Consider the following 18,640-nt stretch of genomic DNA (forward strand, 5'->3'; position numbering starts at 1 on the left):
GGTCTGAGTCCATCTCAACACACTGTCACCAGGGAACCAGAGAAGGAGGAACAATGTCTTTTAAAGGAGTTAAGAGTGTGAAGTGGGAACACGGGTGGCCTTTGAGAAAAACAAATCTTCCCCATTGTATATTCATCTATGTTTATTAACTTTTGTTGTTGTTGTTGTTGTTGTTCCATCACTAAGTCTTTATGCCCACGCAAAACTTTATTCCTTGGTCCTGATTTGAGCCTTGCATTTGACCCTCCAGTTTTGGCATTTATCTTGACTACCTCCCAATAATATTTCATCAAATTTAGGCTATTATTTCCTCAAAAATGTATTTCTGCCCCAGTATCTCTCTCTGGGCTCCTTCTGACACTCCAATTACACGTACATTAGACCAATTGATATGGTCTCATAATCAGCAAGGCTCTCTTCATTTTTTAAAATTATTTTTTCTCTCTGTCCCTTTGTGTAGATAATTTCTATTGACTTCTCTTAAAGTTTACTGATCAATTCTAATGTAAAGTCCAATCTCCTGTTAAGATAATCCAGAAAATTATCTTTAAATTTCAGAGGTTGTGTTTTTCATCCCTAGAAATTCTATTTCATTTTTTATAGTTTACATTTCTCTGTTGATATTACTCTATTACCCCACTCTGTCCATATTTTTCCTGTAAATTGCTTCATGTATTTATAATATCTATTCTAGGTCCTTGTCTGCTAATTTAAACATCGGACTCATCTCTGGGTCTGCTTCTATTGACTTTTTCCCTTTAACTATTAATCTCTTTTGTTTGTTTGTTTCTCTTACTCCTTCCTTATGGGATGTTTCCCATTGACTTACAGGTACTCTAGCCGCCCTTAGACTCTGCCCCTGCAGCCTAGTAGGAAACACTTTTTATTTGCCTGCTTGCTCTTACTCTTTTAAATAAGCAACTGTGAACTTTTGGAAGTGCCCTCAGGGGAAAAGTTGGTTCAGTGTGGTGCTTACCAAGTTTGTTTCCCTTATTTCAAGAACTCTGTTGCCTCCAGGTTCTGCCCAGAGCCATATCTGGATGCTCTTCAGTGGCTCAGATGGTAAAGAATCTGCCTGCAATGCAGGAAACCTGGGTTCAATTCCTGGGTCAGGAAGATCCCCTCAAGAAGGGCATGCCTACCCACTCCAGTATTCTTGCCCGGAGAATTCCATGGACAGAGGAGCCCAGCAGGCTACAATCCATAGGGTCACAAAGAGTTGGACTCGACTGAACGACTAGCACACACACATAATGGTTTTACAATATTGTGTTAGATACTGTTGTATGACAACATGAATCAGCTATACATATACACATATGTATATATATACTCTCGTGGACCTCCCTCCCGCCCACCTCCCATTCCACCCTTCTAGGTCATCACAGAGTACCGGCTAAGCTCCCTGTGCTATATTTTCTTGCCCTTAAAAAACAAAAACAAAAACAAAAACTGTTGCACTGGGCATAAGAAATTTCATTCATAGGAATTACTTTACTTTTATTTACTTTACTTATACACAGCATTACTCCAAAAGAAGAATTTAAGACAACTTACCAAAAAGCATATTAAATGATAAATAATAAAAATAAAATGAGACAAAAAATGAGTCAGTAAATAGCTCCCCTTCTTGAATTTCAAAACATTTGGCAGTGAGAACCACAGACAGTGTTACCTACTCTGTCTGTGAAAACTGGAAAGCAGAGCAAACGCACTCTGATAAACATGTCTCCTGTTACCTCCTCACAGTCACATATTGAGCCAAAAACATGAAAAAGAGCTCCAGGTGAGAGAGCCCAGCTGCTAGTCTGTGCAGTGGGCAGCATTCCTGGGAAGGCTTTGTCACTTCTTGGATCCTCATACATTTTCATCACTTTGACATTCTGAAAGCATGTCACCTCTAGAAGCAAGCCAGCCCCGAGACCTCAGGCCCTCTCTGGAGTTGATTTTACACCCTGGGCTGTGGAAGTTCAGGACTGGGACATGCCCCGGAGCATCTGATCACAAGATCTGGGGCAAGAACTGGAGAGAAGATGGTGGGCCCTCAGATCCAGTTTTTCTGGAGACATAACCTTCTGCCACCTGACCACGTGCCTGTTACTTTGTTTTACCCAAATCTGTTGAGGCAATCTGTCTACTGTGATTATATTTTCAAATGTTTGACCAAATGGCTACAAATTTTAATAAGTTGATTAAATGCCCAAGTGAAAATGGTCATTCAGTCCAATTAAAGAGGTTTCCATCACTTGTTAAATCACTTTTGACTTAAGCAACTATACTTATACATGCTTCTGATTTATGAATATACATTTAATCCATGTTCAGATACATGAAGCAAAACGGTAAACATAGGGATAAAAATGAAGTTGCTTTCCTAATCAACTGGAGGTCTAGGTAACCAAATTATTGATAAAGGGAAGTTTCTTTTTTTAGAAACATTCTAGGCCATAAATTAAAAAGAAAAAAGAAAGAAATATCCTAGGCCATAAATAAAGGGAAATGCAAGAATTTAAATACCACCATCTTGCAGTTTCTAATAAAATAACAGATTAAGACAATGATCATTAGGGGGTGCTGACTTCACCAAGAGAGAGAACCAGATATTCAATGCCTGCTGGATGGTTTCACACCCCACCTATGGATTCTGATCAGTCTTCTAATTTCTGATTTGCAGAAAATACACAGGCTTTACAAACATGTTCATGCAGTCTAGGCTGAAGGAGATAGTACCAGAATAAATGATCTAGTTTTTTAAACAAATAAATTATAAGGAAAAATAGATAGAAGGGCGGAATTATAGACCTTTTAGACTAAATCAATTGCAGTATATGGACTCTATTTGGATCTTGATTCTAAGGGATGGTTTGAAGAAACATTTACGAGACAAGAGTAGAAATACGTTCTCATGGGATATTTGATGATATTATGGAACTATTTTTTGAGGTATGATAATGGCAGTACTCTTGCCTGGAAAATCCCATGGATGGAGGAGCCTGGTAGGCTACAGTTCATGGGGTCGCAAAGAGTCGGACATGACTGAGTGACTTCACTACACTAATGGCATTGTGGTATGTTTTCTTAATATCTGCTCTTAAAAAGAGATACGTTCCTAACTGTTCCTGAATGAAATTATATGATACCTGAGGTCTGCTGCACAATGACCTGGGGTGGAGAAGAGAGAGTGAATAGGAACAGAGATGAAACACATTAGCCCTGAGTGATAACTGCTGAAGCTGAATTAGTGAGGCTTCACTATGTTAGTCTACTTTTACACAGGGTTGAGATTTTTCATAATAAAGAATGAAAACTTGAACATTTTTTAAAACTCCACTGAAAGAAATAATAGTGCTCAAGCTCAGTCACTCAGTCGGGTCCGACTCTTTGTGACCCCCATGGACTGTAGCCCGCCAGGCTCCTCTGTCCATGGGATTCTCCAGGCAAGAATACTGGAGTGGGTCGCCATTCCCTGCTCCAGGGGATCTTCCCCACCCAGGCATCGAATCCAGGTCTCCTGCATTGCAGGTGGATTCTTGACCATCTGAGCTACCGGGGAAGCCCATCACCTAACTCCAAAGATGTCTGTGAATTCTGAATTCTTCATGGACTTCTGTGCACACGGGAAGGTGTGCTTACTTTCTGGTTCTTACAAGCGTTCCACGTGGTTGGGGTTGATGGATGCGCGATCTCCAGATCAGTCAAGGGTTACTTTATCAGACACTATTTGACCCACTGCTTCCTACCAAGGGTGAAGTTGCTTTCTCTGGACACAGAAATCCCCACCCACCTCCAGCTGTCACGCTCTCACCCTCCCCACCCCAGGACAGGCGTCTCTGATACCACGTCTGTGCCTTCTGGACCAGGACCAGGACAATTCTGGGCCGTGCCACACACAACAAAAGAAATTTTCATCATGGGACTTTGAAAAGTCTCTCCCTGCCTTGCCCTTGTTATTAGACCCTTCCACACTCAAAATGGAAATGAAAGCTGAGATCATTACACATATGCAAAAGATGTATAAAATAAAATGTGTCTTAAAGCATGTCTCCACATGACCAGCTACATGTCCCTTAAAGGTGCTTCAGATTACCCTCCGGGGAAGGCCTATTTTGGCTTCCCCAAGTGCCTCCTCACTTCAGAAGTTCGCACCAGTGAACAGCCTGCTGTTCTAACCGTCTTGTGAATTTAGATTGTTTAGTTAATTATAGACACATTTCAAAGTCATTCTTTCTGGCCTTTTTCTTGGAATGAGTGACTGCCGCTCCGCAGCTCACAGAATGGTCTTCCATAGTTTTCAGTCAAGGTTCAGGGAGAAATATGCCACACCGGGATTTGATTATTTACCAACATAATGTTGGATCCTGGCCAATGAGACACCAATATATTTTTCCTTTGAAGTCTGACATATTGCCTGCTGCTTTCAATGCTGTGTTCTTGGCCAGGAGACAAAATAACTGTGGCTGTTTCAAAAATCACCCCTGATTCAAGTCGGGATGGGGAGGGGGGTGCAGATATCTTATGATTGGTTCATCTTACAGACAATGAGCTCTTCCCCTACAGAAGGTGTGTCCCCCGGGGTGGAGCATGTCTATGGGCCTCTGACAGCCACTGGCCCCTGCTCTGGGATCAGGCCTCCCACACAGCTAGTTGGGAAAGAGTTTAGCAAATTCTTGGCTCTGTGGCTAGAAACAGAGAACTGTAACAAGATCACAGTACATTCACATGATATCTTGGGTTGTCCTTTGCTTCCTCTTGTTTGAAGAGACCAAAAGGCTATGACACAGAGAATAGGTTTTGTAGTAGTTTGAGTTCCCAGAGCTGTCTCTGCCAGGATCAGTGCAGTTCAGCTCAGTCGTATCCGACTCTTTGTGACCCCATGGACTGCAGCACGCCAGGCCTCCCTGTCCATCACCAACTCCCAGAGCTTGCTCAAACTCATGTCCATGGAGTCGGTGATGCCATCCAATCATCTCATCCTTTGTCATCCACTTCTCTTCCTGCCTTCAATCTTTCCCAGCATCAGGGTTGTTTCAAATGAGTCAGTTCTTCACATCAGGTGACCAACGTATTGGAGTTTCAGCTTCAACATCAGTCCTTCCAGGGAATATTCAAGACTGATCTCCTTTAGGATGGACTGGTTTGATCTCCTTGCAGTCCAAGGGACTCTCAAGAGTCCTCCAACACCACAGTTTAAAAGCATTAATTCTTCGGCACTCAGCTTTCTTTATAGTCCAACTCTCACATCCATACATGACTACTGGAAAAACCACAGCTTTGACTAGACGGACCTTTGTTGGCAAAGTAATGTCTCTGCTTTTTAATATGCTGTCCAGGTTGGAAGGACTGATGCTGAAGCTGAAACTCCAGTACTTTGGCCACCTCATGCGAAGAGTTGATTCATTAGAAAAGACCCTGATGTTGGGAGGGATTAGGGGCAGGAGGAAAAGGGGACGACCAGAGGATGAGATGGCTGGATGGCATCACCGACTCAATGGGCGTGGGTGTGGGTAGACTCCAGGAGTTGGTGATGGACAGGGAGGCCTGGCGTGCTGTGATTCATGGGGTCGCAAAGAGTCGGACATGACTGAGCGACTGAACTGAACTGAGGTTGGTCACATCTTTTCTTCCAATGAACAAGTATCTTCTAATTTCATGGCTGCAGTCACCATCTGCAGTGACTTTGGAGCCCCCCAAAATAAAGTCTGTCACTGTTTCCACTGCTTCCCCATCTATTTGCCATGAAGTGATGGGACCAGATGCCATGATCTTAGTTTTCTGCATGTTGATCTGCCAGGCTAGTGGGAGCCTAAAACCCAGAATAACCTTATGAATTCACTGAGCTACTTCTGCTGTTGTTGTTTGGTATCAATCATTTCCTGACCACTACAGCCTCTCACTGCAAAATTTTTACTTCTCACCAAACTGCCTGGATGAGGGTTTCTAAATGACAGCATCAAAAATTTAGTTAGAAGCAATTTTTTTCAAAATGGTTTAACACTCTGAAACAAAGACAATTCTCATTAATTGAGAAGAAAATCTCTTAAAAGTTATTTACTTCCACTTCCCGACTAGGTAGAATTGATTTCTCATTTGAATACCTCTACTGATGAAGAGCTCATCACCCTACATCACTGGACAGTGTGTGTTAGTTGCTCAGTTATATACGACTCTCTGCAACACCAGGGACTGTAGCCCACCCGGCTCCTCACGGGATTCTCCAAGCAAGAATGCTGGAGTGGGTCGTCACGTCCTCCTCCAGGAGGTCTTCCTGACGCAGGGATCAAACCCGCATCCCCTGTGTCTCCTGTATTGCAGGCAGATTCTTTATCCACTGGGCCACCAGGGAAGCCCCATTGGACAGTACTAGTACATGATTAGACTTGCAAAGGTGTGATCGGATAACTCCCCATCTCTTACTTAAGTGCTATGAGCCAGGTATAAATATGAATTAACTGTTCATTTAAGGTCAGTCAAAAGAATATAACAACAGCCAGGTATACTGAGTAAAATCTTAGAAGTTAACGTAACTACTGGTATTGATGGTACATAATGTAAGGCTACTGCATTGGAATTCTTCACTTCTTTATTCCTTTTATATCTCTAAGTTCATTATTTTTCAATGCAACTTTACTCAATGTGTATTTATTATTCTTGGCACAATAGCTTATAATACACACTCTCATTAGGATTCTTCTGTGTGTGTATGTGTATGTGTGTATAGCTTAGGGAACTTTACTCAGCGTTCTATGGTGACATAAATGGAAAGGAAGTACCAAAAAGCGAGGATATATGTGTACATGTGTACTGTGCTATACAGCAGAAAATAACACAATATTATGAAGCAACTACATTCCAATAAAAATTTTAAAATACATAACATTTTTTAACAGCACACTTTTCACTCTTAAAAAAAAAAGTATCTGGGTTTGGATAATAAGTGTTATGATCAAGTACTGAACTTGAAAGTTTTAAAAATCTGTATCTCACTTTTTCAGATTGCACTAAAATTCTTCGCATATTAAGCCTGGTGCCCCAACCCCTGATTTCTCTGCACGCTTCTCAATGAACAAATTCCTGTCTTATTTGGAAATGATAACTCTTCCTGATGATGGAGCACCATTAATAAACTGAATGGCTGACCCATGCTTGAGAATGACCACTGCAGACAGGCAGGGGCTCGTGCCCTTCGCCTGGGTGGAGGGGCCCTCTGCTCACTTTCGTTAAGACACGGAGAGCTGGGGAGGACCCTTCAAAGCCAGGCACAGCGTGTGGGCAGCCGTCACGTGGACGTCCTCGTGCCTGCGGAAGCACTGCCTTTACTTGACCAGACCACTTTCATCTCTGGGTGCCTCAGTTTTTCCGGCTCTAAAAGCGCCCAGTGATGCCCCCTTCACAGGGCTGTGGTGTGATCAAAGGGCTGGCTGCCACTGGGCACTCAGGCGCCAGGAACAAAGACACTCAGTAATTGCAAAATGTTCGGGTCCACTTCTCCGGCCTGTGAAAAGGGGGCTCCCACTGACTTGAAAGGGAGCAACAGACACAGACAAGGAGAAGCCCACCGGGAGAGCAGGACTATTACCTTCATTATCATCGTCCTAAAGTGCGGAGGAAAGAAAAGAGCCGTGGAAAAGTTAAAGGACAGTGATCACAGAAAAACGAGACAAGGGGAAAACTAATTGGGCCACGAAAGACAGCCTGAAAAAAATGAATGTCCTGTCTTAAAAATAATCTTTGAAGACTGCGTGCCAAAAACAGCTTTTAAGGAACTGTCCATACATTATCTGGTCACTTGATATAATAACACATTCATACATTTCTTAGAATGAAGCCTGCCCTTGACCCTCACTGTACCCTTCCTTACATCACCCATCCTAAGCTAAATGCTAATGGGAGTGCACTTTCAGAGTGGATTAAATTTAAAAGTTTCTATTTAGACAGCATTCTGTAAGGTACATTCAAATGATTAACTGATAGATAATGAAATGGGAATAGCTGATACTCTCTTGGCATAAAATACTAAAGCCTTCCCAGGCTGAAGAATGAGTTTGGACAAGTACACAGTGCCACTGTTGCTTTGGTGACCTCACAGGCAAGTCGATGTCAGACATTCTCCTGCACGTTAATGCCTGCTACTAAGATCAGATGGGAGAAAATGATAAATAGTAGGAGATGTCACTCCAAGCGGTGTTTTCCCGGCAAAAGCTGTGTCTCAAGAGTACTTCAGAGCACTCTGGAAATGCACAGAAATTCACAAATCAATTTGCTAAATTGACTTGGCTGGAATTCATGTTTTTGTGCACAGATGATCTAGCCGAAAGGCAATTCTGACTCTACCAGACTCTCCCAGAGCTCCTGTAACCAGAGTCAAGTGTCCGGGGACATGGAGAAAAGAGTGTGGACTTCCGGTCAGTTAGACCCAGGCTCACATTCGAGCTCCATCATCTCTCTGGCTGAGGGACTTGTGATAAATCATGTTAGCTCTCTAAGAAGGGGACTGTGTACTCCGACCAGCTTTACAAGGTACTGTGAGGACTAAATGCCCAAGATGTGTCAAGAAGCTGGTTAGTCTTACTTTTTCAGTACAACTATAAATAACCTGAATGACAGATCCCCACCCCAAAACCCATCCACTCCCCAGCGCAGGCCAGGTGGACAAGCTATATCAAGACAGGATAGTTTTGAAAGCACAAGTATCAAATGTTTGCATGCAGTTAGCCAAAGCAGGGGCCTTCATTTAAGCACCTGGAAGAGGCAAATTGCAGTTCTAACAAAGCCACAGTCCTCAGATGTCAGGGGATGTTATTCTGGTTTACAATCTGTATAATTCTGCACTGGTGGAGGTTAGTTACGCAATTTGCTTCTTTTAAAAGCACACCCCTTGGCCATTCACAGTGGGCTTCCCAGGGCAGCCTGCAGTCAGATGAGCCTACAGCCCTGACTATGGAAGATGCAGAAGCCAAGGGGAGAGCCTCAGACCATCAGCCTCCCCATTCCACAGCTGAGAAAACTGAGGCTGGGAGACGGGGAGTTGCTTGCCCAGTCAAACCATGAAGGCCTTGGGTTAGGATTTTTAGGAAAGTCACTCTAAAGCAAACCTTTCACAAACCTAGAGTAATAATAATCTTGCTACAGAGCTTCATGCACTGATATTTTCAATTATGTGGCCAACAACATTATCAGTCCTTTGGGAAAGAGTCTTTCCTAAAATGTCAGGACAGGAGGAAATCTGTGACCAGCCAGTCTCATTTCACATTTCCAAGTATGACATGGAACCTAGTTTCTGGGGGTTCACAAAGCTAAAAGACACCAAAAGAACCCTTTGAACAATTATATGACTCTTGTTGTCCCCTGGTAACAGACACTCAGCTTGGCCTATAACTTGAGTAAAAATGCCATCATTGAACGTAATTTCTCAGAGGAAACTTAACTAATCAAATAGTGAGCATACATCTTATAGTAATAATTAACGCAAATAGATCAAACCAGTCAATCCTAAAAAAAAAACTCAACCCTAAATATTCATTGGAAGGACTGATGCTAAAGTTAAACCTCCAATATTTTGGCCACCTGACACAGAGATGACTCACTGGAGCCGATTCTTTCCCTTCTGCGAAGACTGAAGGCAAAAGGAAAAGGAGGCGACAGAGGATTAAATGATTAGATGGCATCACTGACTCAGTAGATGTGAATTTGAGCAAACTCCAGGAGACAATGAAGGACAGGGGAGCCTGGTGTGCTCCAGTCCATGTGGTTGAAAAGAGTCAGACACAACTTAGCGACTGAACAACAACAAATGCTTTTTTCTACAAAAATCAGATACTCCATTTAAATTTCTGGGCATAATAACTTCTAATTACTGCCCAGTATATTTTAAAAGGTGACAGTCCACACAGAGCAAGATTTACAAACACCTGGGCAGAAGTGGGTCCCTGTTTCATAACTCTCCAGGGTTAATCATCAGTGATGACTAACTCTGGGATTAGGGAAACATTTTATCCTGAATATGCTAATTGAGAGACACTGTTGTCAGGAGGCTAATTTCTGGCTCAAAGACACTTCAGTGCTTAAAGCAATTTTACATCAAAAGCCCTTGCAGGAGACTTCCACCAGGACCAGAGGGGAGATGGAAGCTGGAGGGGGGTGTGAAGTCAGGGGAATTGAGAGCTTCAGGATGAAAGAAATCAGAGAATGTGTCTAAAGGCTAAGGGGAAGGAACCAGAGAAACAAACAAACAAAAAACAGGAATATGCTCAATTCATAATGGAGGAGAAAGAGACCGTCCAATTAGATTGCTCTCTGGGGAATGACATCTCAAAGCTGTTTGAACCCCAGCTTTTGCACATATATGTATGCATGTGTGTGTGTGTGTGTATATATATGTATAGTATGTGTATATACACATATAGGCTTCCCCGGTGGCTCAGACAGTAAAGAATCTGTTTGCAACTCAGGAGATCTAGGTTCAGAAAGACCCCCTGGAGAAGGCAATGGCAACCAACTCCAGTATTCTTGCCTAGAGAATCCCATGGACAGTTCAAGGGGTCACAAAGAGTTGGACACGACTGAAGTGACTGAGCATGCACATATATATGTAAATGTGTATATGGAAAAAAATCTTTCTTAGGAAAGAAAAACTCAACTCCTAAATTATCAGGTTAATTCAGAGTGTGGACATAAGAATAGTAAATATACAGTTTGATATTTGACTTGCAAAGTGAGGAAGGAAAGCATACTAAATTCTATAGAATAAGCTTTTCTGATCCCAGAAATACTAAGAACTCGATAATTTTTTGGCCGCAACAACTTGTAAATATCTAGAAGAGCCCAGATTTTGAAGCCCCGAGGACACTTGCTAAAACTCAGAAATTTGGCACGAGTCTTTGCACACAATTTGGGTTTTCTTTCAGAATTGATATCTTACCAAATAGAGCCATCTGTGTTCCCTCTGGGAAAGGTTCAACTGTTCTGTTGCCATTGACATGATGTTTGGCTAGAAAAAAAGAAAGAAAGAAAGAAAGAAAATCAAGTTAAGTGTAAAGTTCTACACACATACTAACACATGTCATTAAATGTGTCAGAGAGCCTATTTCTCATTTTTAGTTAGAAACAGCACCAAAGTTCACCCTCTTAAGAGTTTCAATTATTATTATTTTTTTAATCTCAGTTACAAAAAGCCCAGAGATGGCCTCATTCAGGCACGGCATTTCACCGGTGAGCACTCCCAGGCCTGAGCATATGCAGAGCTGTGTGGCTGGGGGTGGCAGAGCCAGCCCGGCCTAGACGCTCCCGACTCCCAGCCAGAGGGTCCCTCTGTGCCAGGCCGTGCCCTGGAGAACAAAGGGGGCTTGGGGCTCCAGGGTGAACTGCGGTGGCTTTCCCTGAGGACTGCTGATGGTCAGAAGTAAGCTGGAAAGACTACAGGGGAGGGACTTCCTCAGTGGTCCAGTGGTTAAGAATTTGCCTTGCCAAGCAGGGGATGCAGGTGAGATCCTGGTTGCAGAACTAGGATCCCACATGCGGCGGCACAATGAAGCCTGTGCGCCGCAACTAGAGAGTCTGTGCGCTACAACAAAAGATCCCGCATGTCACAACAAAGATATGCTGCAACTAAAACCCAACGCAACCAAACAAATAAATACGTAAGTATTAAAATAATAATGATAATAATAAAAAGACAACAGGGTATCACTGCAGATAGCATCATTTCACAAGTCAAGCACCGTTTCAGGGGCCAATGACCACTTGTCTTCTTAAAGACCAGACAGACAGACCTTCATTTCAGTGCTTCTTACTACCCTTCGTCCAACCTCATCACCTCCACCAGTCCTCCTTCCACCTGAGTGCATATCAAGGACTTAGAAAGAAAAAGTGACTGACTTGTGGTTTTCCAGCCTTAACTTATTCTCATAGCTCCCAAACCAAAACCAGGTAAGAGAAGATCTGAGTATGGCTGAACCACGAGTAGCCTAATTTGATCCTCAGCAATTTTGGAATACGGACATTTACATTGAAAACACTTTGACACTGCATCATGGTGCATGGATAATTTGATCTAATGGGTCACATTAGATTTACTGAGCTCTGGCACAGGGCTCAGCACTAAAGCTGGGTACTGAGGGATTTGGCAGAGTTGGGCGGAGACTGACATGATTCCTGCCCTCGAGGAGTGTACAATTATCTTCAAGAGATAAAATTTCAAAGGCAAGCTTACAATGATGTGCTAAGTCCTGGAGTGGGGACTAAAGGTACTGGAAGAGTTTGCAGCAGAGGGACAGTCAGCTGCAAGGTGGAGCCAGGAACCTGGGGAAATTATAATTAGTGTCGAGTCTAAGAGGAGGCGTAGGACATAGAAAGGCAGAGGGTGAGGGAGCAACTCGAGTGAGAGCCAGGAGTCGATGCAACCAAGACACTGTCCTGGGCCAGAGGAGAGACTAGTCCAGGCACAGTAAAGGTGACGCATTGAGAAGCAGCAGCGCTTAAGGAGAGATGGATAGGCAGGCACCTGATCATAAAAGGTCTTGAGACTCCCATCCAAACCCACAAGACCCCTAGGCAGCCTCCACAGCACCACAGCATCTTTTAGAACCTGGAGGCTGATAAGGCTCAGTCTAGATTAGTCAATTCCTTCCTCTATTCCATCATTTCAGGGGACTCCATGGGTTCCTAAGCAATGGTGGCACTATTTGAAGGACAGAAGAACTGGGAGAAGAGGAGGAACCAGGCTGAACCTGGCTTACAAGCCTTATAGTCTCGAGTCACTAACTGGAGCCTCCAGCAGATGCAAGGGGTAAGGTCATAGGTGGCCGTGGTACCCTGGACAGCACTCAGACGATGGTGGGACCACTGGTTACTGAATCCAAAGGAAGGTGGTGAGGCTCCACGAGGAAGTCACAGCTCTATTCTATAGTTAGGAGCCCAGAGTCCCTGTCAGAGGTATTAAAACATATATCAAAGAGCTGTAATCCCATTCGAAAGCTAACCCACTAATCTCACTCATGAGAATTTAGAGAAAAATGCAAGAGAAAAAAAAAAAAAAACAGGTGGTAGACATAAGATATTTACTCACGTATTACTGGTAATAAAGAAATCTTTAAATCAACTAAATATCCAAAAACAGAGAAACAGCTTAGAAAATTATCACTCATAATTTATCACAAGCATGGAATATCATGTAACTTTTTTTTTAACTTTATTTATACTAAACACAGAATTTTAGAGAGAAATAGAAATGTGAAAAAATATTTGGGATAACAGTAAGTGAAAACAATGCTATTACATACTGAATGCAGACTATAATGACAGCTAACAAAAATATGAATGCTTATGGGAAGAGATTGGCAGAGAAATATGCAAAAACAAAAAGAACTATGAATATTATGCAAGATATTTATCACTATCAGTTGTCTTTGTCATTGTTAGATTCTTAATTCCCAGATGAAAATATGTTTGTTTGAGTTTTTTTAAGTCAACAAAATTGTAGATTTCTAAAGTCTTTTCTGTAGCACTTGGTTTCCCAGGACAGTCCAACAGGACATGTGTATAGCCAGCCAAAACACTACATGGTTTCCATAAACACTGTGGCTTATTTGACATCTCTTCGGGGACAGCTCAAAAGCACTTCCAATGCAGGATGACCTTCCTCACCAAAACTGAGCCTCTTCCAGCATCCCTACCCCTGGGAATAGGACCACATCCTCCTACTTTCAGGGCATCCTTGCCCATTCTCTCTCCCTTGGTATGCATACCTAATCCATCACCAAATCTGGCTAATTTTGCCTTTCAGGTATCTTTAGAATCCTTTCACTTCTTCCCTTCACCACCCAAACCACCCTCATACCAACTCTTACAGCCTATTTGCCCTGGACCCCTACAAGCACCTCCAGCTCTCCCATATCCCCTCTCCAATTCATTCTTCCCAGTGTCACCACAATTATCTTTTAACTGGTTATATAACAGAAAGTCCCTGACCCTCTCCCCCACTTTCCATAGCTTCCCACTGCTCATAGGCAGAAATCAGAACTCTTCAATGAGCTTCAAAAACCCATGTGGTCTGGCCAACTCAGCCCCTCATTCCCTCAGAGCTGCACCTTACACTTAAGTCATTATCTCAGCAAGCAGACTACAAGCTCAGAGAAGGCAGGGCTCATATGGGTTCATTGTTTCCATAGTTTCCGCACACTGTAAGACCCAGCATAGGTGTTTAATGAATAGTTGCTAAATTAATGAAGGGAAACAAACTACTAAAGTACTAAAAAGTCCCTCTTTAGCCATTATGAAAGATTACTATTTGATACACTGATGTATCTCTACACACACACACATGTGTCCCTTATACACAAAAGATCACTGAAAAAGGCCACTCAGAAAGTCTCCCCAGTCAGATGGTCTGGAGACCAAGGAACTCCTCTGTTCCAGTCCCTAAACACCATTCCTCTTCCCTTCCAATCTTCCCTTCCAACCTTCTCCCACCTGAGAAGGCAGAAGTGGAAAGACTGGAAATGCTACCCAGAGAGGAAGGAAGAAGTTCATGTGCAACTCCCTCCTCACTGCCAAGGCTCTCCGGGACTCTGTCTTATCTTTCATTCTAGAGCCTGAGGCCCAAAGGTAACAAGGCTCTAAACTTGATTTTGCATCTTTTTCTGAACCACAGTTGAGCCTTACATCATTCCCTGGAGAGCAAAGACACAGCAATAGCCAAGGAGAAAGAGTACAGAATCCAGGGCTAAGGACCTGGACTCTAGGATAAAACCGCCTGACCCTGACTCTCGGCTCTCCCACTATTTACTTGTATGACCTTGGCTTAGCAACTCAGCCTCTCTGTGCTTCCATTTCCTTATCTGCACCTACCTCATGGGTTGCTTTGAGAATCAAATATGTAAGGCACTGAGAAGAGTGCCTGGCACATAATACACACAACTGTTAGGCTAGTATCAGCATCTACATGTGGACTTTGCTTTATACAAGATCTGAAATGGCAAATACATGGCACACACTTACCTATCCTCCACTTCCATGTCCACGGCAGACATCATTAATCAATCACAGCACACTTTCACAACCCCTGACCATGACCACAAAATCTCATCTGGACTTAGCACCCCACAGAGTGCCTTATTCCTTAGGAAAGCCAGGCGTGATGAAATCATCCTGCTATTCCTGGTCTCAGCGAATAAACCACAAAGATGGTACAAAGAAAGAAGCCATTTTCCTTCTCATTTCTACATAACCCATTGCAATTTTTAAAAAGACTCTTTGAAAGCCTCCAGACTCTACACAGCGTTATGGATAAAAGAATAGATACTGTGTGCTACTTTCCATTCCAGGAGGAGAGAACAGGGGAGGTGTTAAAAACCAAGCGAGGGCGGTTCTAGTCCTGCAGACCAAGGGCAGTTTCCCATTGATACTCTGCTGAGGCAAGTACTCGGGGGCCAAAGAACCTGAGACTGCTGAAACATATTCTAAAGGTCAAATGAGATTGGAGGGTGAGGAGCATTTATAACTAAAAATATTTTTTAAAGAGCATTTATAAATTTTTTTTTTCAAAAGTGGTGGCACATTTCACCACAGAAACAATCAAACGGACTAAACAGAGCCATCTCTCATTGATTGGGCACTGAGTATCGATCACCAGCAGAGCCGGAGACAGGAGGGGTCTGTCCGTCTGACAAGGACATCTGCTGCCCGGCCCAGCAGGCGGGTGCCTCCCATCTGCCCGGCTGGGTGCTGTGCACGCACGTTCCAAAGCGCCGCACTCCAGGGGGACGACCTGGGCTGATGGCCGTGACGTGTCCTCAGTCAAGGGCGTGTGAGGACGAGGAATAGATTTCCATTTATCTTGAAAGCCCAGTGCTTGAGGAGCAGGGAGGTTAATTAGAGCAAGACTGGGTCAAAGTCAACTCTCAGAGAGATTCTGAAGGGGATTTGGTGTGGGGGGGCGGGTGGGGGGGACATATTCAAACGCTTTAGAAGATGACACTGACGCTGTTTCTTGTTTTGTTTTGTCTTATGAATGTCTAATGCACTTCAGACTTTATGACTGTCTTCTTCCTTGACAAAAATACAGTGAAACTCTTCAATCGCATACTTGCAATAATGCAAATACAGACACAAACCACCTGGTGATTAGTGCTATACCCTGTGCTCAAGTTGAGAGCTAAAATTTCTATCTTCTGGGCGGGGAGGGCATGGATTTACAAGGTAAATGGCAAAGCATTTAGTGGGGGGTAGAGAGTGAGCCCCCAGATTCTCCTAAAGGGTCAAGCCTCTCCAGGCAGGTAATCTTGGCGACACCAGCTAATCGAAGAGTCCTATAACTGCGGCCACTGTCCTGGGAGTCCAGGCCCACTGCTGGGCCCAGAATCATCCCTGGACTGGACTAAAGCCTCAGGGCTGCAGACCACCTAGGGGTGTCAGCCCCCCCGTCATGTTATTCACCCCACAAAACCCAACTTACATACAACTTCTGTTGAGTTACTGAGCTGTGTCCTATGTTACTCTCAGTCATCTGAGCCATGACAAAGCTCATCTGTGGCAAGGAAACTATTTCTACCTTAGGAAACAATCAGAACTGAGGCACAGGTTTCCAAACAAGGGCTTCTCTGGGGACTCAGTGGTAAAGAATTCACCTGCCAACGCAGGAGACATGGGTTCAATCTCTGGGTCGGGAAGATCCCCTGGAGATCTTCTGGAGAAGAAAATGGCAACCCACTCCAGAATTCTTGCCTAAAGAATCCCATGGACAGAGGAGCCTGGTGGGGTATAGTCCATGGGGTCGCAAAGAGTCAGACATGACTGAGCACCTGAACAAGAACAAATTACAGCAGAATTGTTTATAAGAATGAAAAACCATAAAAAAAAAAAAAAAAAAAGGGAGACAATGAAGTAAACTGTGACACAGTCCTCAGATGGAATATTGCATAGTAATTTTAAAAGTATGATCATATGTAGTTTTTTTTTGTCATAGCATCAGAAAATAGTAATAATATAAACAGTTAAGCAGGGGAACAGTAAGAAAAAAGAAGAAATCTAGATCTTACCTAGATTTTCAAATTGTACAAATCTAAACATTTTCCTTTGAACCCTGTTCCTCTGTTTTCTTTGAGGAGGAGAAAAGAGCAAGAGAAACAAGAGAAACTCTCTTAAATGAGAATAACCGATGAGCGGACTGTTTGCTGCTTGGTCACGTAAGGATCCTTTTCTTTCCAGGGTTCCAGAGTACCTTGACCTCTCGCCTGTTCCTGAACCCAAGGCCCCCTGCATGTTGAGTGCCACTTGTGATGCTCAGGGACTCCAGGACCAACCCAGCCCAGTCGCAAGGCCGCCCTATTACACCCCCTCTGATGGGCAGGGCCCTGGGGCTCATGGACCCAGGAAGGCAGGCGTGCAGGGCAAGGAGGAAGGAAGGCTGGTGGAGGGACTTGAGGGGCATATCTGCTCCACCAAGTCAAGGCACAAGGATCTATATTCTGTCCAAATAACATTACAGTTCAGAAACCAATGACTGAACACAGCTTATGTGCCTGGCACTGGCTTTGCTGTCGCTGTCATATAGGGTAGACAGTGCCTGCCTTCTATTCATTTTTCAGTGACCGGCCACGACCCTGCCCCACTTGTTAGGGCTGCAGACCATCTACACAAATCTCCTGTGTTAGCAGCACTGCCTACAGCTCCTGATGCATCCTGTTACCCCACGATTCTCAGACAAGCCTGAGTTCCTGATTCATGCTACTTTATACCGAGAAAAGCATTCCGTCATCGTTCATTTCATTTTTAGAACTCCATTTCACTCATGTAATACTGTTATTAATTGCCACATGTAAGAACCATGTCAACTTAGGCATCTATGATAAGCATGTGATATTAATCGATGGAAAAATCTTCACCTGATTTTTGTGAAATCTCCCTGCCTCCCTTAATACAAGTAATTTCTAATGACCACCCAAATTAGACAATCTTGAGATGAGAAATTTCATTTAAAATAAGTTACTTGAAGGGTTAAGATCTATATGTCAGTTTGATGAATGTGACATCTTCATGAATAACAGTGCTGAAAACAGTTGTATTAAAAAATGTGGCTGTACACCAAAATGATTTCTAAGGGATGCTTGTTATTGATCCTAAAACATACTTTAGATTTCAAAGATGGATGTCAAATGTATCTATAGAGGATCACACAGAAATCATACTTTTTAGTATTGTTTTTTAAAATGTTGCCCTTTACAGGCTGAATGGGAGGGGAGTTTGGGGGAGGATGGATATATGTATATTTAAGAATGAGTTCCTTCACTGCTCACCTGAAACTATCAAAACATTTGTTTGTTAATCGGCTATACCCCAATACAAAATAAAAAGTTAAAAAAAAAAAATTGCCCTTCAGAGACTTGGTGTCCCCAGTTTGCATTTACCAGGGTCAGTTCCCCATGTGAAAATAACCAGCGTGGTACAGAGCATCCCAGTCCTGGGAATGGAATTAAAGCACGAGCCTCACAGAGGTATGTGCTTATCTCATCGTCAGCATCTACCATCACTTCGGACCCTCCGCGTCTGCCACTGAGGCTGCTGAATCGGCTCTTACATGCAGCTGTAAACACCACCCTGAGAAGAGGCTGTGCCTGTCTGGAGCAAAGCGCCCTAGCAATCAGCG

The 18,640-nt window shown here is 43.3% G+C and overlaps 1 protein-coding gene across 4 annotated transcripts in view; it reads right to left on the minus strand.

Moving 5' to 3' along the window:
- The window catches only part of MSRA (methionine sulfoxide reductase A), a 359,917-nt gene that overhangs the window by 195,346 nt on the left and 145,931 nt on the right, over positions 1-18,640 (minus strand). For all 4 annotated transcript variants that reach the window (XM_065907831.1, XM_065907833.1, XM_065907834.1 and 1 more), the window contains one exon: positions 10,919-10,987. In XM_065907831.1, the coding sequence (XP_065763903.1) occupies positions 10,919-10,987 (69 nt within the window). The remainder of the gene's footprint in view (positions 1-10,918; positions 10,988-18,640) is intronic.

This window comes from Muntiacus reevesi, chromosome 17 (assembly GCF_963930625.1).
Source record: "Muntiacus reevesi chromosome 17, mMunRee1.1, whole genome shotgun sequence".
Taxonomy (NCBI): Eukaryota; Metazoa; Chordata; class Mammalia; order Artiodactyla; family Cervidae; genus Muntiacus; species Muntiacus reevesi.